The sequence below is a fragment of the Nematocida minor genome (assembly GCF_024244105.1).
Source record: "Nematocida minor strain JUm1510 chromosome Unknown 7769, whole genome shotgun sequence".
Lineage (NCBI taxonomy): Eukaryota > Fungi > Microsporidia > Nematocida > Nematocida minor.
In genome coordinates, this window is record NW_026250383.1 from 25,565 (window position 1) to 45,369 (window position 19,805).

A 19,805-nucleotide genomic window follows, 5' to 3' on the forward strand; every position below is an offset into this window, starting at 1 on the left:
CTCCTGGTTTTATATTATATGCACATTAAGGAATGTCTTATAGAGCTCAAAAACTGCCTGATATACTACTTCCTCGGAAAAAAAATAAAGATATCTCTGTGCGGTCTTTCTAAGTCCGGTAAGACATCTTTTTGCAATGCGTACAACGGGCGTAAGGTCCTGAAAAAAGAGCGCCCCACCCATGGATCCAGGAAGAGGCCTTTTGTCAAGAACGGGATACGCGGGATGTTTAACGACATTGGCGGGGCTGTAGAGTACACAAATCTGATGGACTTCAGCTACCGCAGCTCGGATGCTCTTTTCTTTTTTGTGAATGCGTCAGAGCCCTCGGAGTTTTCAAATGCAAAACACATGCTCCTTGGGCTCCTCGACAGAAACAAAAAGGTAAATGTGCCCATCCTCATTATGTGCACACACAACGACATACATGGCTATGCAAAGTGCCAGAACATTGCTCTTGAGATGTGTTTAGACTCTTTTCTTGGAAAAGACATTTCCTGCTACTCGATTTCTTCTCTGACCCTATCAAACTTTGCTGCAGTTGAAGAGTGGATTACAAAGCATGCAAAGTAAAAGGGAGGTGGTGTCTCTTCAGTGGTCTGCTGCTCAGTAGCAAAGGAGACTATGTATATTGCACTGCCTAGATAATAAAGAAGACAGATAGTATAAAGTGTAGATCTTTTTTTGATTTAAGTCTGTGCGCAGTTACTTCTATTTAGATAAATATGGCATAAAAAGAAGAAAAAACGCACACTTCTGTATTCCAAGCACAGGAGATCTTAGAACAATGGAACAAACACACAAACAAACAGTTTGGATTTAGGGATTTCTTTATGTGTTGTTTACAAACAACAAACAATGTTCATAGAAAGCATGAATCAGCCTATAACCAACTGGCTCAATCTCAACTATGCTGCATGCAAGGAAAACTCCATCCCGCGGTGCATTATATACCAGCACTACTGCGAAGACTTCAAACAAAAGGGAATTGAGCCCCTAAACACTGCGATGTTTGGCAAGGTCATTAAAATGGCCTTTCCCTTCATCCGCAGCAGGCGCCTTGGGAACAGAGGAAACTCAAAATACCACTACTTTGGGGTGGCTGCAAAGGGGACTATTATTAATAACGTTGAAAAGGAAACACAAACCGAGAAAATTTTCATCCAAAGGTACGGGGAAATGCACAAGCTCGCACACGACAGCTTTATTGGCGGAAAGTACATGAAAGCATACCAGGAAATGAAGTCCTTCTGGGCAGAAAACATTGCGACCTTTGCCACAAGCAGGAACATAGAGAGAGTCTGCAACCTAATCGAAAGAGAGTTCTTTGGAATGCTTCTATCCAAGGCGATCAGCACCGATTCCATCTTGGATCTAAATCGAGAAGTAGCGCCTGAAAGCATCACATTCGTTAAAACCACAGCTAAAACCATAATTCTCATGTGCAGACAGATATATCCCCTTACAAATACGCGGGGAGTCCTCCTGCGAATGGACTGCTACAAACAGTATGCAGCTGTGCTCAACAGCGTAGGAAACATACAAAAGTATGTGAATGTTCTTCAGACCAAATACCCTGCGCGGCTGGAATTAGAGGAGTACCGCAGTTTTATCTCCACAGGGCTGTGCATAGTGCACGATAGCATCTCTCTAGACAAAAGCAGCTTGATACACGCATGCGCCACTAGCCTCATTTCCCTGTATATGTCCTCCAGCACTTTCCAGGAGTTTCTTGCGGATGTAGATAGCCATGTCACGAGTCTTCTGTACAGAAAAGAAAAGATTCCACAGGACTTGGTTGCTCTGTACTTCTCGGGGCTTCTTCAGGAGTGTGTGGCCTTTGGCCTTCCCTGCACTGACTTCATTGTTTCTCTGTTTAGTTTTTTCTCGGAGCATTTCTCCCTTGTAAATAGCAGTCTGTGCGAGCTTTCCTTGAAAAGAAGAGAGTCTGTCTCTTCGCACGTAGCGGTAGCTGATGCCCCCATAGAAGAAAAATCGTTTGTATCAAAGATCATAAAACAGTGCTAGCTGCGAAGATAAATAAAACAAAGTATGATTAAACTTTTATCAATATGCTCATGGGACAGGTTGTGCGGCTAGATTCCTATGCGAAGCGAGTTGTAAACTGCTCTATTGTATGCAGTGCTGTGGCTCTTGTTAAGAACAAGGGCGTGATTTCTTTTCTTACTTTTAGTGTTTTCTCCAGCTCTTCTGATTCTGAGAGAAAAACATTTCACAGAATTTGCATAGGCGCTGTTATTAGCGCAAACGGATTCTCTAACACTGTGGATGCACGCCAAGTATTTGCATGCACGAGAAACATCAAGATACATGATCTAAATACAGTGCCGTCTGAAATATTCGAGCCTACAACCGATGTGTACACGCCTTTCTCGCAGATGCTGAAGAACAACTATGCCCAGGCAATGCTTCTTATAGTAAAAACCGTTTCAAGCGATAAAGGCTATTGCATATACTGTGTGGACACAGAAGGAAGGTATTTCCGTGTTTTACTGTGCTCTGCAAGCCACACTATCAAACACCAGGACGTTATCCTGCTTACAGATGTAATTGTAAGAACAGGAGACCATCGCACGGTGTACACCCAGCATCTTTCTACCATAGAGGTAAATCCCAGTATTAGAAATGAAAAAGTAGCAGCTGCCCGCAATAAGCTAGCTTTCAAGAGCATTGAGGTAGAAAGCATGGACGAGATAAACAGGATAGAAGAAGACACAAGCATTTCTCTAAAGGGGAGGATCCTTAGAATCTCTATGAGCAAAAACACAATCACAATTGCAAACCACGCGGGCGGAATCCAGGTGAAGATGGAAAAAGACAGACTTACACAGCTACTTCAGCAGATAGTGAGGGACTACAAATACAAGTGCACGGAAGATCTCTGGCCTGACTTAGTCTTCTTCAAAGTCCTTCTTACAGCTGACATTGTTCTGCTGAATAAGTCATTTACCATTCAAAATATGGCTGTTGCTCTTCTCCTATAGAAGGATAATAGATGCTGGAATATATGTGCATTAAAAAGACTAATGGCATTATTTTATTTCACTTGTAGATATTGCGAATACAAAAAAAATAAAGAGTAAAGTAAAAAATAAAGTACGGCTTTTATTCAGATGTATTTACAATTGGAGACTCAATGTCTTAAGAAAAATTAATTATTAAGTGAGCGCAGAATACTTCACTGTGCTTCTAGTAGGCCTTCTTTGGCGAAATAAACAACCAAACAACCTGAAACACTGTCTATATGTAGCATAGAGATATGAAAATAATGAGAAAGCTTGTATTTACTGTGCTTGCACTGGGTGCTATGTGTAAGGCAAAGGAGCACCACCCGCACGAGCATGCAGGAAAAAGACTAGTGGACAACCTCCAAGATAGTGCAAAGTGGTTTAAAAACCGCTTAAAAAGCAGCAGCAATCTGCGAGAGGATGAAGACGAGAGATACTATTCAGACAGACACACGCCCCATAGAAACCACTCTGAAGATGACTGCTCTCCTGAAGAAACACTAGAGCGCCTGGCGCACCACATCAAACAAGGCCATTCTCTGTCAGATCTGCAGAGGCTGGGGGACAGATGCCTAAACAAATACTTTAACGAAGAAAATGACCTTCCACTGAATAAAAGCCCTTTTCACGACAGAGAATCAAATAAGTATGGAGATGAGGAAGAGTCAATGCACCCGTCAGATGGCCAAGAAAAAAAAAGAAACAGATCATTAGGGAGAAGGAAAAGCAATGCTCCCAGGAATATATACTGTGTTCCTCCAATTGACGAAACCTTTGACTCAGACTGCATGCCGCCCAGACACAGAGACAGACGCCACAGCTACCATGCACCAAATGACACAGAAAGAGCTCCTCCGGGCAGTGTAGCATATAGTCTCCGTGGATTATTGAGCAGAGGCAAGCGCAGATTGAAAGAGATATCAAAGCCACTCTCCTCTAGAGAGCCATCAAATAACAATCCAGATTATCCCAGCAGCAATAACAATAGCAATAGGAGCGATAGCTACAACGATAATGAAAATGATCAAAATAATTACAATGACTATAACCATAATAATACTCATAACAATACTCATAAAAATTATAATGAGAACAATAGTAACGGTTATACTGAAAATAGCTCAGAGAAACACGAAAAAGATGATGACTCTTCTCCAGCTATGCCGATGTACTGCTCAATGGGGCCTGATAAAATAGTCCCATACATCATTGCGTACGGCCCTCCAGATGAAAGAAAGCGTCGAGTCTTCATCAACTTTCTAAGCGAGGAAATAAACTCATATAGCAGCAAACACGAGACAAACCCGCTGAAAAGGCTTAATGTTACAGACACTGTTCTTTCCAGCCCTCTTACGTACGCAGACCTCTCTGGCATAGTTTCAAAGATCCAGCGGATGTCCTCTTTTACAAAGATAGTGCACATATCCGTCAACGACACGCCGATTCTTCGTGTGAATCGCGAGTATCTTCTGCATCCGATGTGCAACGAAGGAGCCTTATGTCTAGCAGGGAACAAGTGTACAATTACCTCACCTAAACAGTGCAAAAACAAGACAGTGTGTGTTTCTCCCACAGTTGAGAACTTTCTAAAGTCAATACCAAAAGATAAGTCTAATAACAGCGCAACAATGACTGTTTACAACGCACGCAGCAGACAGTTTGTCGTTGAGAACGTGTTCCTACAGGCTAAAAGGATAGAGTACTCAGAGTCTATGGACTATGCAGAAGTAGAAGCACCTCTGCTAGAAAGCTCGCCGGTCTGCGAAGAGACTGTCAAAAAAATACAGAATGCAATTCTTACGAGCAAGTTCGCGTCTGCGCATCATGGGAGAGTTCCTCAGACCGCATACATTATTGAGTCCAACAACACCCGAGGCTTCATTGTCTTCCTTCTGATCAAACAGATTTTAGAAGAAGAAAGCCGAGAGCCTATAAGTAGCAGCGTGAAGCAGCAGATGGCCAGGATATACTTAGACATATTCAAAGAAGAAGTGGGAGAAGATCTGATAGAAACAATGGCACTCCAGGACATAAACAGGATTGTAGATGTGTTGAACCGGTCAAAGAGATTCTCCAGTGCAAAGGGTGATGAGCACAAAGAGAGCAGAGACTATCCATCAGATCATTCTTCGCACCATTTGAATAGAAATAACCAGAGCTGGCACATACACTCAAATAATAACCAACATAGACACAACAACAATAGAAATGATGAACGCCATTATAACAGGAATAGAGGTAGCCATAATAGAGGAGACGAAGAGTACTGAGATAAAGCATGCAAGACCACTTAGATCTCTGCTGTTCTGCTCTCTCATAAAGAGTAATCTTTTCTACTTCTATTTATATTTATTGCTTTACAAGGAAATAGCTGATATGATTATACTAATAATAACCAGCTTTTATTTAAGTGTGCAGAGAAGCATGGGCTTACCTCAATAAAATTGTTTATACTTTAAAATTAAATGTACACATTTTATATTCGTAGAGATTGAAACATCTGCGTGCAAAGATTTATTACAGCATAGCCCTTTAGTGACAGCAAATATCTACTAGCATACATCATGCGTGTGTACACTATACATACAAAGAAAATAGATATAGATAGTTATGTATATTGATGTATGATCTTATAGTAAGTAATGGTATGATGGATACATGCTATATGGATGATAGGCTCATTGCAGAGAGATACATTGCCATCTGGATACTAGCAGAAATACTAGTTGGAGTTCTGCAAGAACGTGAGCTGCTTGTGAATTACTGCTATTTGCTCGAAACAAGGGTTGTATCGCAGAGAGGTGATGAGAGACCCGTCATTTACAGAGAAAATGGGCACACTTTTTGTTTCGGGAATAGTAGCCATGGAGATCTCGCTGGGCCCTGTGGTGTATATGAAGGATCTGCTGTCCTGCGTAAAACACCCGCCCATGGAAAATTCGCTAGGTAGATACAGTGTTACGTCCCCACTGAATCCATCTGCAATGCTAAATCCATCTTCCTGGAATAAAACCATTCCAAAGCCATCTGGAGAGAAGTGCATATCGCTGTACCCACTGGCTGCTATTTTCTTTGTTTTGTATGGCCCTGCTGTGTAGGACCGCACATCGTACAAAGCCATTTCATTTCTCTCTTCAAAGAGTATCATGAATATTTTCCCATCTGGTGAGTATTTGACTATGGGCTTGCCCTGCACAGGAATTTTTGCGTGCGGGTTCTTCTCTCGGATGTCCCACATGTAGGCTTCATTCGAGGCAGCAGATATTGTATTGCGAAACATCGAAGAAGTAGACACGCTGTACACAGGCGATGTGTGCGCGGAGAAAAGGCTGACATACTCTTCTTTTTTCAAGTTCACCACTTCCAGATTAGCCCCAGAGGTGTGCACCAGCAGCTCAGAGTCCAAGAACTCCACTAGAAAAGGCTCTTTAGCAGAGGTTTTCAGAGGTGCAAACTGCTTGTTCTTGACTGCGTTGTGAAAGACCAGATCGCCAGAGTCCAGAGCGCAGGCGAGAAGCTCTCCAGACTTTGCGTACGAAGCATCCACCACGCTGCCCGACATTGGCGCAGCTGCATAGGAAATAAGCGCAGACTCAGAGATACTGCTGTTCATTCTTATTGGCGCCCGATAAATATTTTTTTATAAATGGATAACAGTCAGCAGTATACGGCAGGCGAAATGGAGATAAACTCCGAGCTCATTATCAAAGCAAAAGAAGCACTAACGACCAATAACGGAGAGAAACTCACACACTCTGGGAATTGGCCTCTTCTTCTAAAGGGGCTCGAAGACATGAACGTTAAATCTTTGAAATACACAGCAACCCCCTGCGGGTACTCCCCGCACGAGAGGCCTCTAGACGTGTACTTGGAGTACGGAATAATAAATCTGGATAAACCGTGCAATCCCTCATCGCACGAAGTTGTGTCTTGGATAAAAAGCATTCTGCGATGCGAAAGAACCGGGCACTCTGGCACCCTGGATCCCATGGTTTCAGGATGTCTTCCCGTCTGTCTCAACAAGGCCACTCGAGTGGCTAAGTGCCAGCAGGACGCAGGAAAAGAGTACATAGCTGTGGTTAAATTTGAAAAAGACGTAACAAAGCAGCAGTTCATAGACGCGATGAATCTGTATGTGGGCCCTCTGCTGCAGAGACCGCCTGAGCAGTGTGCAGTGAAGAGAAACCTGAGAATCAGAAAGGTACACGAGGTAGAGTATCTTGACTTTGATGAAAAGAAGCAGCTTGGTATGTTCAGAGTGGCATGCGAGGCAGGAACGTACATCAGATCGCTGTGCACACACTTGGGGCTTCATCTCGGGGTGAAATCAGAGATGGTGGATCTGAGAAGAAGCAGAAGCGGAGTTGTAACGGAGAGCAATCTTGTAACCATGCATGATGTTCTTGATGCTAAGTATCTGTACGACCAAAAAAGAGACGAGTCTTATCTACGTGCAATAGTCCAGCCGCTTGAAAGCCTTCTTGTTGCGTATCCAAGAATCATCATAAAGGATAGCTGCATCAACTCCATCTGCTATGGGGGACAGCTGACAGCCAAGGGCATTCTCAGATACGGGGACTTCAACCACAAGGACACAGTGCTTCTAGTCTCGCCCAAGGGAGAGGCTGTGGCGCTAGGCGTGGCACTAGTTACCTCCCCGCAGCTGAGCATGATGGAGCACGGGATTGTCTGCAGAACAAAGAAGGTGATAATGTCCAAAGACACATACCAAAGACAGTGGAAGCTTGGGCCGCAGGCGCACAAAAACGAAGAAGAACGGGAAGAGCAAGAGTCTGCCACAGAAAAGAAACACTCTGAAAACAAAGTAGAGTCCCATGCCTCCAAGAGCCACGAGAAGAAGGAAAAGAGAAAGGGGTCAGACGAAAGAGAAGGCTCCTTCCTTAAGAAAAGCAAAAAAGAGTTTTCATAGGCTCTTGAACACCACTAACAATAAACCAACTAAGACTTTTACGATGCACAAAGTGAGCAATATTAATAGCTAAATATTTTTTTAATGCATGTTCGAACTGAAAATAGGCAAGAGTTCTAGCGAGCAAAAGGAAGACAAGCCAATTGGCGGACAGTGCACCTTTGTTTTCTTCAAGAAGCTTCTGGAGGGGCTCCACGAGATTGTAAAGCAGCTCGAGATGAAGGTTACGAACGAGGGAATATACATACAGGCCATGGACAACATGCAGGTAAGCATGGTGGACATTTTCCTGAAGAGCTCTGCGTTCGAGAGCTTCAGATGCGACAAGAATCTTGTCCTAGGGGTGCCTCTGCAGTTCATTCTCAAGGTCTTCAAGAGTCTTCCTGTGGAGGACAACTTGTCTGTGCTTCTGTCGGCAAATGACGAGGCAACTGATCTGCACATTGTCTGCGAGGACGGCGGAAAGAAGTACAGCTCGCACCTAAATCTGATAGACGTTGGGAGCGATGAGTACACGTTCCCCGTTGTTGAGTATCCTGCGGTCATCAGCTTCATGTCTTCTGAGTTCCAGAAGGTCGTTAGAACTCTGGGCGCCTTTGGGGACGTGCTGAAGATATCTGCAAATGAGAAAGGGTTTGTCTTCCAGCAGCGGTCTGACTTTGGAAACACCGAGGTTTCTTTCTCAGTGAAGGAAGAGAACGAGAATGCTGAGAACAATGACTTTATGATACAGGTGCAGGAGAGTGTAGAGCTTACGATACCGTACAAACACGTCTCGCTGTTCAGCAAGTTCGGCACACTTGGAGCTAAGATCACGCTAAGCATGGCAATGGGAATGCCTGTGTATTTGACATCTGTCATGAATGTTGGATATCTTAGATACTACATTGCCCCAAGGGATGATGAATAAATTATTTTATCATGAAAAGTATAGGTTGGATTTATTCTCTGTTGCACAGGAGTACATGTATAGTGGTGGGCTTTGTTTTGCTAGCGACCAAAACGTATCCAGATATCTCTTTGTGCGTATCTGGTGATCTTTTATTGAACATGTGATAGATGATGGGGACCTTTTTGTAGAATGACACGGTTTGCATTGAGATGTTGGCAGGCATATTATCGCTAACATGCGGTAGGGCATCGCTCTTTGGGCTCAGTATCGAGAAAGTGGCATCATCAAAGGCTATTACTTTCGTATCAAGGTTCGTGTAGTAAGGCTTTATCGGTAGATTGAGAAGTTCGTCGTATATTCTGTCTGTTTCTTTGAATGAAAAGATAGCCTCTTTTTCTCCAATGATGCTATCGATTGTTTGGCTGCTTGTGCAAGGGACAGCCATCTTATCTGCGCTTTGTTGTACACTGCTGGCAGGCATAGATGCACTGCCTTCTTTCTCGATAGAAAGGGTGCTGTTAGAAGATTTCTCTGTATATTTCTGTTCTTCATTGGAAACCCGTTTAGCACAGGGCTCTTCACTGCTGTGAGGTCTTTTGGCAGCTGGCTCCTTCTCATCTGAGAGAATATCTTCATCGATAATAATAGGGTCGTAATGAGCGCTGTGGAAAGAAGAAGGCTCTTCTAATTCAGTTAGCAATGGTTTTAGTTTATGTCCAAAACTGTCTTTTTCTCCAGTATACTCATGCTCTCCTTCCTCTGTCTGTTTTTCTTCTAGAGAAGGATAATTGCCAATGCTACTATTTTCTAAGTGATCGTCTAGTTTGTTGATTTTTCTAGCAACGGTATTTACAAAGTGCTTGCTGTTCAGGAGTTTGTACGCGCCAAACAGCATTTGCACTTCTTTTGGTATGTTGCTAGTCCATTTAAAGATTGAGCTTCTGCTGACGTCTGCTATGATGAAGGCCTGGTCTATTTTCTTCACCTTAAGGTTGAAAATGCACACACATGTGTCCTTTTTTGGAAGTTCTTCTATTTCTCTTGCCCACACGCGAACTCTCAGCTGTCTATCGGTGCTTGGATCGCACACCAAAAGGTTTGTGAGGATGGAGTTCCCAGAGATCTGTTTTATGTACACATACGCTGTAAAGAGCAGGTCTAGCTTTGTCACAGTGGAGAGTATCCTTGGGCTCTCTGTGATCTCGTTGTAAAAATGCTTGTGTATTCTCTCAAGCTCCTCTGTCTCGCTGGGACTTCCTACGTACTCCATCCCACTGCACTCGAAGTATGGCACATGGGACATTCTCTCCTTCTTTGCCTTAAAAAAGAAGCATCCTTTTTTTCTGTCTACGAGATAGCACGCCCGTGTTTCTCTCTGTTTCATGTTCAAGTTTTCTATTTTAATGACGGTTTCTCTTTCGATGATTTCCTTTGGAAAGCTTTCTTGGCTGCTGAAAAAGAGCTGCACAGGAATCTTTTGCTTGCTTGACTCGTCTCTGATGGTTATAATCATCTGGTAGTCCGACCCGTGTGTCTTTTTAGGCGCTATATACGACAGTACAAACCCAAACACAGAAGTGTTGGTGCCTTCTACAATGTCCTTAATGTATGTTCTATTTTGCATGCTGTTTGCTATTTTTATTTTTTTGCATGCTCTATGGATTTAAATTTAGTGGTGGCATGAACAAGTAAAAGCATAAAAATCAAAAGATGTAATTTTAAACACAAATTGCTTTTGTCCTCTCTGGGAAGCAAAGGATAAAAATGATAATTCACACGCATATATATCCAGATGAAAAAGTAGAGCTATGAAGATTTTACTAGGTGCTTACTTTCTATATGCTATCGCAGGATGTGCAATGGCAGGGAGTGAAGGGAAAAATACCAGAGAGCATTTGTTTGCAGAAATGAAGAATGCAGGCGGATCCTTTGACTACATCTCACTTAAAAACATAAAAGGTCTTATGCCTGCTGGATACGAATTGAGACAGATGATGGATGCTCAGGATGTTATTTCGCTCAGATTCTCGCCCAGACACTTGCGCTTTTTTGAATTTATACAGAGGGGCCCTTCGGAGATTGGGAGCAAAGAGTGGTATTATAGAGCACAGGACATTAGCTCGTTTGATAGCATTTCCGAGGTTGTTCGGGTGTTTATGGATGATGCCTGCCAGTACCCAATCTATAAAGGCAGATATATTGAGGCTGAGCTTGTGAAGAGAACAGAAAAGATCCTGGAGGCACAGAAAAACTACTGGCTTGGGTATATGCTGGTGTCAGCCATGAGCAGTATTCCCGAATTTTTGGAGGTGGTGAGAGTGCAAAACAAAAGCGTGTTTTTTGATACTAGCTCAGATGAGGCTTTTTCGAAGTTCATTTCTCATTTCTGCGCAAATGTAACGGGAATGTTTTTGAAAGAGAAAACTCTGTTTGAAGAGACTATTAATTTCTTGAAGGGAGAAAACTACAATGCGATGTGCAGTTTTCTGCTCGAGTTCTTTGATATCTTTAAAGGAAACCTAACAACTTTGGAGGACCGTGTTGCCTATATGGTAGGTCTTTTAAACGATAAGTGTGTTGCCGAAGTGTTCAGAATGTATAGACAGTACCGAGAGAATCCAAACATTATCAAACTAGTGATTTCAACTGATCTTATCAAGAACTTTGTGTCTGATGCAGGAGCAGTTTTATACTTTAAGTCGCCATTTGCATCGGTTGAAAAGAGACAGGAAGTAGAGATAAGAAACTACATAGATTATTTTATAAGGGAAATGAAGAAAGAAGGAGAGACAGCTGGAAATACTCCGAAAAAAGAGGTCTTGAAAGAAAACAAGTACAGTATGCATGATGTAGATTCTATGCTTAGACCATATGATGAAGAAACATACTTATTAGTAAAAAACCTGAGTAGCATAGTAGAGGAGAATGGGAGTACTGTTAAAAACGAAGAAAACAGAGAGAATGCAGAAGAGTCTGAATTAGATTCAAAGGACGAGAGTAAAAAAGAGCTCCATAAAGAAGAAAAGAAAAAGAATAAAAAACACAGGAAATCTAAAGAAGACAAAGGCATGAGCTGGTTTAAAAAGAAACTGGGAATGAAAAGCTCTGATGCAAAGAAGACAGATGCATCTCTCGATCAGGTAGATAATGTAACGATGAAAGAAGATGCATCGGAAGATGAAAGGTCTGAAGATAGAAGCACTACTCAAGATACAAACGAAAAATCAACCTTACCAGGGGATAGCTACAAACAGGAGAGTATAGCGGACGACAGCAAGAGTAAAAGTAAAAGCACAGTTCCAAATGCCACAGAGATTCTGAGCCTAATGAACATTGAAAGACAAAAGAAAACAGACAATGAGTATAGTAAACACAAAAATAAAAGCTTGCCACCAAATGCCACTGCATCCCAGGACTTAATTACAACAGAGGCAAGACAACATAGTGAAATGCCTCTACCGTCTAGCAAAATGAAGAGAAGTGCTTTGATGATGGAAAAGAGCACAAGAGATGCAGATCTTATGTACATGAATGACTACGAAAGAGATGGGCCTGTGCTAGTGGATGTTGACGCTACAGACATGAGAAATAGCGTTGCACAGTCTCTAGGCTACAATGAATACGGAGGAGTGTATAACTACGCTGAGGAGCAGCCTGCTGACCGATACACAGACACTTCTCTGGAGATAAATAGGACTGTGTCCAGAAGCCAAGCAAATAACCCGCTAATAAATAATGACTTCTCGAATGATGCATATTTGCACTCAAGAAACAGATACAACCACTCGCCTGCCTCTTCAGTCAGCAATGTAAGCGAAAGAGCACATACTATCAGAAACGCCAAAGAAGATGTGATTACCCATAGCAAAGAGGTGCTGGAGGCTATGGAGGGTGGTGAATCATTTTTAAATGAGATGGAAGAGACAAATAGGTCTGATGTGTATGTATGGGATTCGAATGTGTTCAATGAAGTGTATGCTAATGATATTGACGAGATAAGAGAAAACAACGAACTCCGCACCACCAATTCCTCGCGCCAGTCAGATCGATACATAAACGTGGCTGGTGTGGATATCAAGTTTTTCGGTCCCAGAGAAGGAGTTGATCTAAAAGAAGAAGTGTGGAGGCGAACAGCTGAAAGGAACGATGAGCGCATGAAAAATGCAAGGTCCAGTTCATTTCCTGATTTAGCGCATACTACAGCATTCCATGAGCTTAGCAGCTAAAGATGAATGTGTGCTCTATTGGCAGTGGCAAAGAAAGGAATTTACTCGAGTCTCATCTGTTTATAGCACTGATTATCAATATCGGTCTAACTACCTGGCTGCTGAGGTAAATAAAGGTGCTATTTCATTCATGTTTTATGCAATGTGTACATTTTTGTATTCACACAGCTCTCAAGTATAGTTGTTTTTAGTGCATCTCAGAAAAATGTAAAATTAAAAATTAGTGTAGGTATTTAAACTAAATTTATGCATTTATTTATTTTGGAATTATGTCGTATAAAGGAAACACAATTATAATATCCGGAAATTTGCCCATACACAGCAAGGATGGAGACCTCGGATACTATGCGCCGTCTTGTTCTTCTGTGGCAGCGTCGATGCTCTATGGTGTCTCTGAAGAAATGAGAGAAAACACGATCATTATTGGAATTGCCAATCCAGAGGGTATGCCCTCGTACAAGAACATACAGCCCAGCGAGTTCAGATTCTTGCCTGTAGAAACATCAAAAAGGCCGAAGGATCTTATCTTCTCGCAGCATCTGTCGCAGGCATGCCATCATGCCCTTGGGAACAGTGCTTTGTTCCCGCAGGACCTAGAAGAGCCTTATAACGACTATCTCCAATTTAACCAAGAGTTCCTGTGCTCTCTTAAAACAGTGTATTCATCCAAAGACACAATTATTATTCTCGGAAAGCACCTTCTAATGCTGCCATCGCTTATTAGAAAAGAGTTTCCAATGGCAAAGATATCACTTGTCTTCCTCTGTCCATTCCCACCGTATGAGCTGTTTAGCTGCATACCATACTCAAAGGAGGTTCTACTATCTCTATTGGCATGCGACAAATTGGAGCTCCAGAACAGCGACTATCTTGAGAACTTTATATCAACAGCTTTTCTGTCGATCAACGCACAGAATAAGGAGGTATCTGAGCAAATGCTTGAGTCTATAAGGGGAAACCCAAGCCTTGTCTTTGTCAGCAAGCCAGACACCATCTGCAAAGGCGAAAACAAGGAGCTGCTGCTTCCCTGTGCGGAGGATGGAAGGGACATGCTGTCGCTTCTCACAACCTCGTATAAAACTAATGTCCACAGAGTGGATCAAAGAAGTTTGCAGGGTCCTGTGTCTATAAATGACACCGAATGCACAGAAACAAGCGAGTATCTAGAAGACGTTATGCCAGTGGTTCAGAGATTGCACAAATCTTCAAAAGGAAGCAAGACATACATTGTGTATGCAGAGAACTCTAGAGTGCTGGTTTCTGTTACTCCAAAAACTGTGCCAAAAGAGTTTATTAAAAAGGTGATGGAGCTGGAGGAGTGCACGGCAGTTTATGCAAAGATTGCTGAGGTAAAAAAAGACCGAAAGCTTGTGCTGATACTGGAAACGACGCGCAAGATAGGAACACCGGTGCACAACCTTCTTTCTGTCCTCAAGTACCTGAAGAAGAATCCAGATACAAATGTAGACTTTGTTCGGTGTGTGGTGTATGGCGAAAGCGTGGCGTACCATAATACAGAGCTGTCTGGGCTTGCAGAGAGAATTACCTCTCTATACCCAAGCAGATTCTCTACGATTATATTCCCGCAGCTGTACTTATATTTCTCGCTGCTTTCTCTGGCAGATGTGTGTGTGGCAGGCTCACCGACTGATTCAATGTCTCTTGCAGCCAACGAGTATCTTGAGCTGAACCCCAAGGGAAGGCTTATTGTTCCATACTCTTCGGGTATTTCCTTTGAGCACGCTCTTTACACCCTTAACTGCCCCGATATAACTGCAAATGTTATTGCACAGGCACTGGAGAAAGAAGGAGAGGCGGAAGTACTGGAGAGCACTCAAAACTGGATCTCTTCCTTGCAGTGCACGCTCAAGACAGATCTAAGCTACGACGTTGAAAAGACCGATAAGATACCTGTGCACATATGCAAAGACATTTTGCAAGAAAAGGAAGAGATAAAAAAAGCATATATCAGCTCAGAGCAAAGAATGATATTCCTAGACTATGATGGGACTCTGACAGACATTGTTCCAAACCCCAGAGATGCCAAGCCAACGGAAGAAATACTGGGGATGCTTCAGAGGCTGCAGGAGGATGAGAAAAACACTGTATTCATAGTCACTGGAAGAGGCAAAGAAGAGGCCGAGGAGTGGTTTGGCCACCTTGGCATTAAAATATACGCAGAGCATGGGACGTACAAAAAAGAGAATGGAGCGTGGAGTGAAGTGCCCTGCGATCTTTCATGGAAGCCAGACGCGATCAAAATAATAGAAGAGTATGTTAGTTACACGCCTGGGTCGCACATAGAGATAAAAAATACGTGTGTAGTGTTCCACTGCAAAGAGTACGGAAAATGGTGTGCAAGTGCTCTTCAGCGAATGGTAGGAAGTAGGGCCAGGGTTGTAACGGGAAAGAACATCATTGAAGTGCGGCCTAAAGGCATTGACAAAGGATCCTGCATAGAGAAAGAGTCTCACTACAACTGCTTTACACTCTGTGCAGGAGATGATGCCACAGACGAAGACATGTTTATGGTTCTCCTGGAGGCGCCTACCACATACACAGTCTGTGTGGGCAATAGGAGCACATCTGCCTCATTCCGGACACAGTGTCCAAAGGACCTTAGAGAGCTTCTTAAGTATCTTTACGAATAAATCTCTCCCCATAAGTCTTCTATCTTATTTCTCCAGCAGGCTCATCCAAGTTCTACATGCTTCATGCTAAAGCTGCAATATTTAGTGTTTCACTTAAAAATCTGCGTAGGTGTTTAATGTAAAATAGCCCTCCATTTTATCCTGGGCAGCAGTGCAAAAGAAAAATACAGTGGCACTCTCATTGCAGGGAAGGGGGTGTCTACAAAAAAATAAAACTAAATATTTACTCTGCGCTGAGCTCGCATAAATAACGGTAAAGTGTCTTTTGGCAGATTTTAAAAATGAGAAATACAGAAGAGAAAATGCTGGCGTACGAAGAAGTAAAAGAGCGTCTGGAAAAATACGTACAGGACACAAAATGCACACAGATGGAAACTATGAAATACGTCGTGCAATCAGTGATCAATAGGCCACATGCGCCTGTGAAGCTGAAGGAGAAGCTGCTCGCGTTTGGAGTTACAGAGTTTGAGGCTGTCCAGCTGCTGAATAATCCTCCAAAAAAAATACTCGACCTGTACATTATAGTGGAAGAGCTGGAAGAGCGTCTTTCTGAAGAGAGCATAGGAGAAATTCTTGCTCTTCTTTCTCCTTATGCAGAATAGAATATTTTAACTTTATGGAAGAAGGCAAGAAAACGCACAAGACAGAAAGAAGACGAAGAGACGCAGACGACAGAAAGACGGTAAAAAGCGTTTTGGACAAGAAGACGCTTGAGATAATAGAAAAGCTGCTGAAGCAGGGCCTGCTGATAGAGATGCACGGAGCTGTATGCGTTGGAAAAGAGGCATGCATATATCTGGCAACAGCAGCGTCTTCCATATACAGCCGCATGTGTAGGAAGATTCCAAACGAAAGCACGACCGTTATTCCCGTAGCAATAAAGATATACAAGACTTCTACAATGATGTTTAAAGACAGAGAGAGATACATCACAGGGGAGAGAAGATTCAAACACTATGCAAAGAGAAATTCAAGAAAGCTTGTGAAGCTCTGGGCAGAGAAAGAAGTGCGGAATCTAAACAGGCTGCAGAAGGCAGGAATTCCCTCGCCACAGCCTTTGTTTCTTCGCAGGAATATTCTCATCATGAGCATGATTGGCAATCAAGAAGATGGCACAAGTAAAGAAGGAAAAGTAAAAAAAGACAGTGGCGTCTCTTCTAAAGTGCTGGAGTTTGATGTTGGAGACGACGAGAGTTTTGATGAGAGCGACCTCAATGACAAGGGAAGCGAGAGCTGCTCAAGTGACACAAGAAGAAACGTGACTGAAAGTATGAGCTACACAAGCGATGAAGAAGAGTGCATATACCAAATAAGCGAAGACGAAAGCAGTGATAACGGGCTAAACAATATTAGCATAAGCACTACAAGCGAGAGCAGCCCCCATCCTTTCGAGGGCGCGTCTGATGTTGATAGTGCTAAAGCATGCAATGACTCTCCAACATACAATACACAGGATAGTAACAGAAGAGCACATACTAGCCATGTTTTATCAGAAGAGCCAGAAACATCAAGCGAAGATGAGGACAGTTTGCAGGACTCAGAGTCTAGCGATGACAGTGATTTTTTTGATGAGGCAGAGGGTATAGAAAGAATGTCTATTTTAGAGAGCAAAGAGAGAAGTGATATGGTGGAAAGAGAAGGAGGCCTGGGAGGAATAGCTCCTAATCTAAAACAGGCTGTTCTGCACGAGAGTGAAGTGCAGGATGTATACGACCAGACTGTTCTTCTGATAAAAAGAATGTACAAGGATTGCGGACTTGTGCACGCAGATCTCTCTGAGTACAACATGCTTTACTGGAAAGGCGTAGTCCATATTATAGATGTAAGCCAGAGCGTGGAAAGAGACCATCCAAATGCACAGATCTTCCTGGAAATGGACATTAAAAACGTAAACAACTATTTCACCAGGCTGGGTGCGCAGACTAAAAGCAATGCAGAGCTGCTTAAAGAAGTCACAAGCCAAGAGGTTTTGAGCAAGGATGCATATAGCATGGACGGTGATAGCGCAGACGAGAATAGAGAGACAGAAAGCTGCAGTAGCAGCAGCGTGCTTGAAGAAGAGACAAAGAAAGACCGAAAGGAAAAGAAGAAGGAGGTAAAAGAGGAAAGGCGAAGACAGAGAGAGAACAAAATCTCAAAGAAAGAGAAAAAGCTTTTGAGCAGAAAAGCAAAGGCGAGAGTATTAAAAGAGAGAAATAATAAATTTAATTAAAATTCCCTTCGATAAAAAATTTGTGCTTATGACTGTATTGGTTGATACATTTGAAGTCCCAGCGCACGCCATCATGTCCCAGCTGTACAAAACCATGTGCTATGAAGTGATGCTCGAAGAGGTCCTTGGCAGATCGTATAACGCGCCAAAAGACGGAAAGAAGTACATGATTCTGGAAGACATAAGCCCAAAAACACTTGTTGCGTTGCGAGACGTAGAGCACGTGATATATGTGTTCCACAGAGAAATACTGAGTGAGAGAGAGTACAAAATGATCAAGTACTACACAAACGAGCTGATATATGTGGAGAACAACACCATTAGAATTGTGAATAAGAAAACCAAAAACCAAGAAACACATGCAATAGAAAGATCTGTGGGCGCATGCCACAAGATCACGCATAGAATACACAAAATGGCTAAAGACCCAGAAAAAACAGCAAAGGATGCTCTTCTCACAAAAAAACAAGAGCACAGCAAAGAGGCCTCTCTTCCTTTTCTCCGCGCACAGGCACAGGAGGACGTCTATTTCCCAGAAGAAGAGGAAATGAGCGAAGACTCTGATCTGCTCGAAGAAGAAGAATTGTAACAATAAATTTTCTCTAAAATTTTTTATAATGGCGCATGGCACACAGGAAACCAAATATAAGCTAATTTCAAGAAACCTAGAAGAAATCCTGGGAGGCGAGAAAATGCTCGAAATTCTCAAAACGCGGGATCTGAAGATATACTGGGGGACTGCGCCCACGGGCAAGCCGCACATTGGATATTTTGTTCCAATATTCAAAATTGCCGACTTTCTGAAGGCTGGCTGCGAGGTCATCATTTTAATAGCCGACCTCCATGCAGCCCTGGACAACCTTAAGGCGCCAATAGAGCTCATTGACAAGAGATCAGCATACTACAAGATGGTGATCAAAGCCATGCTGAAGAGTGTAGGCGCTCCCATAGAAAAGATCAAGTTTGTGCTGGGAACAGACTACCAGTACGACCGAAAGTATGTCCTGGATATGCACAAGCTCTCTATGATTGTTTCAATCAACGACGCAAAGAAGGCTGGATCTGAGGTTGTAAAGCAGTCAGACAATCCTCTGCTGAGCGGGCTTGTGTACCCAGGCATGCAGGCGCTGGACGAAGAGCATCTACAGGTGGACGCACAGTTTGGAGGAGTTGACCAGCGGAAGATCTTTATCTATGCAGAGGACGTTTTGCCAAAGCTTGGATACGAAAAAAGAATCCACTTGATGAACGGGATGGTGCCCAGTCTTTCAGAGGGCAAGATGAGCAGCAGTGATGCACAGTCAAAGATCGGGCTGGATGACACAAACAACCAGATAAAGAAGAAGGTCCTTGCTTCGTTCTGCGAGGAGAAGAACACAGAAAGAAACCCTGTGCTGGTGTTTATTGGCAAGTTCGTTTTTAGCACGGGAGATGGAGAAGAAGCCCAGGCTTTCTCCGTCAGCATCCAGAAGATTAGCGAGACAAGGGTGTACACCAGCCTGGAAGCATTGTCGAAGGACTTCAAGGAAGGAACCATCCATCCGCTTGATCTGAAAACAGCCCTTGTGCAGTATTTAATAGATCTTATCTCGCCAGTGCGGGAGGAAATACTCAAGCACCAAGACCTCGTGGACAGTGCATACCCGCTGCCTGTTAAGCAGAAAGTGGTAAAGCAGAAGAAGATAAACAAAAAAAAGACTGAAAAAGAGTAAAGATGCTCCTATACAGTGGAATTTATAGATGCTGGTGCAGCTTTGAGAAGATAAATAAATCTAAAAAGATAACAGTACGTGCCTCCAAGTGATCAAGTTTTTAACACATTTCTGTCTACTCACCCACTTAGAACACTTGCATCAAATGGATAA

The 19,805-nt window shown here is 42.9% G+C and overlaps 14 protein-coding genes across 14 annotated transcripts; 12 read left to right on the forward strand and 2 right to left on the reverse strand.

Moving 5' to 3' along the window:
* Nucleotides 1-18: 18 nt before the first annotated feature.
* NEMIN01_1660 (ADP-ribosylation factor-like protein 8) lies at nucleotides 19-573 on the forward strand (the record flags this gene model as incomplete). The annotated part of the gene is made up of 1 exon (XM_051477602.1): nucleotides 19-573. The coding sequence occupies one exon, from the start codon at nucleotides 19-21 to the stop codon at nucleotides 571-573; it is 555 nt and encodes a 184-aa protein (XP_051333562.1).
* A 285-nt stretch (nucleotides 574-858) lies between these two features.
* On the forward strand, nucleotides 859-2,028 carry NEMIN01_1661 (uncharacterized protein; the record flags this gene model as incomplete). Its single annotated transcript, XM_051477603.1, has 1 exon — nucleotides 859-2,028. The coding sequence occupies one exon, from the start codon at nucleotides 859-861 to the stop codon at nucleotides 2,026-2,028; it is 1,170 nt and encodes a 389-aa protein (XP_051333563.1).
* A 44-nt stretch (nucleotides 2,029-2,072) lies between these two features.
* Nucleotides 2,073-3,005, forward strand: NEMIN01_1662 (uncharacterized protein; the record flags this gene model as incomplete). Its single annotated transcript, XM_051477604.1, has 1 exon — nucleotides 2,073-3,005. The coding sequence occupies one exon, from the start codon at nucleotides 2,073-2,075 to the stop codon at nucleotides 3,003-3,005; it is 933 nt and encodes a 310-aa protein (XP_051333564.1).
* Nucleotides 3,006-3,289: 284 nt separating this feature from the next.
* On the forward strand, nucleotides 3,290-5,299 carry NEMIN01_1663 (uncharacterized protein; the record flags this gene model as incomplete). The annotated part of the gene is made up of 1 exon (XM_051477605.1): nucleotides 3,290-5,299. One exon carries the CDS (start codon nucleotides 3,290-3,292, stop codon nucleotides 5,297-5,299), a length of 2,010 nt encoding a protein of 669 aa, XP_051333565.1.
* A 452-nt stretch (nucleotides 5,300-5,751) lies between these two features.
* NEMIN01_1664 (COMPASS component SWD2) lies at nucleotides 5,752-6,642 on the reverse strand (the record flags this gene model as incomplete). The annotated part of the gene is made up of 1 exon (XM_051477606.1): nucleotides 5,752-6,642. The coding sequence occupies one exon, from the start codon at nucleotides 6,640-6,642 to the stop codon at nucleotides 5,752-5,754; it is 891 nt and encodes a 296-aa protein (XP_051333566.1).
* A 33-nt stretch (nucleotides 6,643-6,675) lies between these two features.
* Nucleotides 6,676-7,959, forward strand: NEMIN01_1665 (H/ACA ribonucleoprotein complex subunit 4; the record flags this gene model as incomplete). The annotated part of the gene is made up of 1 exon (XM_051477607.1): nucleotides 6,676-7,959. One exon carries the CDS (start codon nucleotides 6,676-6,678, stop codon nucleotides 7,957-7,959), a length of 1,284 nt encoding a protein of 427 aa, XP_051333567.1.
* Nucleotides 7,960-8,047: 88 nt separating this feature from the next.
* NEMIN01_1666 (proliferating cell nuclear antigen) lies at nucleotides 8,048-8,869 on the forward strand (the record flags this gene model as incomplete). The annotated part of the gene is made up of 1 exon (XM_051477608.1): nucleotides 8,048-8,869. One exon carries the CDS (start codon nucleotides 8,048-8,050, stop codon nucleotides 8,867-8,869), a length of 822 nt encoding a protein of 273 aa, XP_051333568.1.
* Nucleotides 8,870-8,900: 31 nt separating this feature from the next.
* Nucleotides 8,901-10,475, reverse strand: NEMIN01_1667 (uncharacterized protein; the record flags this gene model as incomplete). Its single annotated transcript, XM_051477609.1, has 1 exon — nucleotides 8,901-10,475. The coding sequence occupies one exon, from the start codon at nucleotides 10,473-10,475 to the stop codon at nucleotides 8,901-8,903; it is 1,575 nt and encodes a 524-aa protein (XP_051333569.1).
* A 184-nt stretch (nucleotides 10,476-10,659) lies between these two features.
* Nucleotides 10,660-13,077, forward strand: NEMIN01_1668 (uncharacterized protein; the record flags this gene model as incomplete). The annotated part of the gene is made up of 1 exon (XM_051477610.1): nucleotides 10,660-13,077. The coding sequence occupies one exon, from the start codon at nucleotides 10,660-10,662 to the stop codon at nucleotides 13,075-13,077; it is 2,418 nt and encodes an 805-aa protein (XP_051333570.1).
* Nucleotides 13,078-13,346: 269 nt separating this feature from the next.
* On the forward strand, nucleotides 13,347-15,728 carry NEMIN01_1669 (trehalose 6-phosphate synthase/phosphatase; the record flags this gene model as incomplete). Its single annotated transcript, XM_051477611.1, has 1 exon — nucleotides 13,347-15,728. One exon carries the CDS (start codon nucleotides 13,347-13,349, stop codon nucleotides 15,726-15,728), a length of 2,382 nt encoding a protein of 793 aa, XP_051333571.1.
* A 281-nt stretch (nucleotides 15,729-16,009) lies between these two features.
* Nucleotides 16,010-16,330, forward strand: NEMIN01_1670 (uncharacterized protein; the record flags this gene model as incomplete). The annotated part of the gene is made up of 1 exon (XM_051477612.1): nucleotides 16,010-16,330. The coding sequence occupies one exon, from the start codon at nucleotides 16,010-16,012 to the stop codon at nucleotides 16,328-16,330; it is 321 nt and encodes a 106-aa protein (XP_051333572.1).
* A 14-nt stretch (nucleotides 16,331-16,344) lies between these two features.
* NEMIN01_1671 (RIO kinase 1) lies at nucleotides 16,345-17,940 on the forward strand (the record flags this gene model as incomplete). The annotated part of the gene is made up of 1 exon (XM_051477613.1): nucleotides 16,345-17,940. One exon carries the CDS (start codon nucleotides 16,345-16,347, stop codon nucleotides 17,938-17,940), a length of 1,596 nt encoding a protein of 531 aa, XP_051333573.1.
* Nucleotides 17,941-17,968: 28 nt separating this feature from the next.
* Nucleotides 17,969-18,529, forward strand: NEMIN01_1672 (uncharacterized protein; the record flags this gene model as incomplete). Its single annotated transcript, XM_051477614.1, has 1 exon — nucleotides 17,969-18,529. One exon carries the CDS (start codon nucleotides 17,969-17,971, stop codon nucleotides 18,527-18,529), a length of 561 nt encoding a protein of 186 aa, XP_051333574.1.
* A 28-nt stretch (nucleotides 18,530-18,557) lies between these two features.
* Nucleotides 18,558-19,652, forward strand: NEMIN01_1673 (tyrosyl-tRNA synthetase; the record flags this gene model as incomplete). The annotated part of the gene is made up of 1 exon (XM_051477615.1): nucleotides 18,558-19,652. One exon carries the CDS (start codon nucleotides 18,558-18,560, stop codon nucleotides 19,650-19,652), a length of 1,095 nt encoding a protein of 364 aa, XP_051333575.1.
* Between the last annotated feature and the right edge of the window lie 153 nt (nucleotides 19,653-19,805).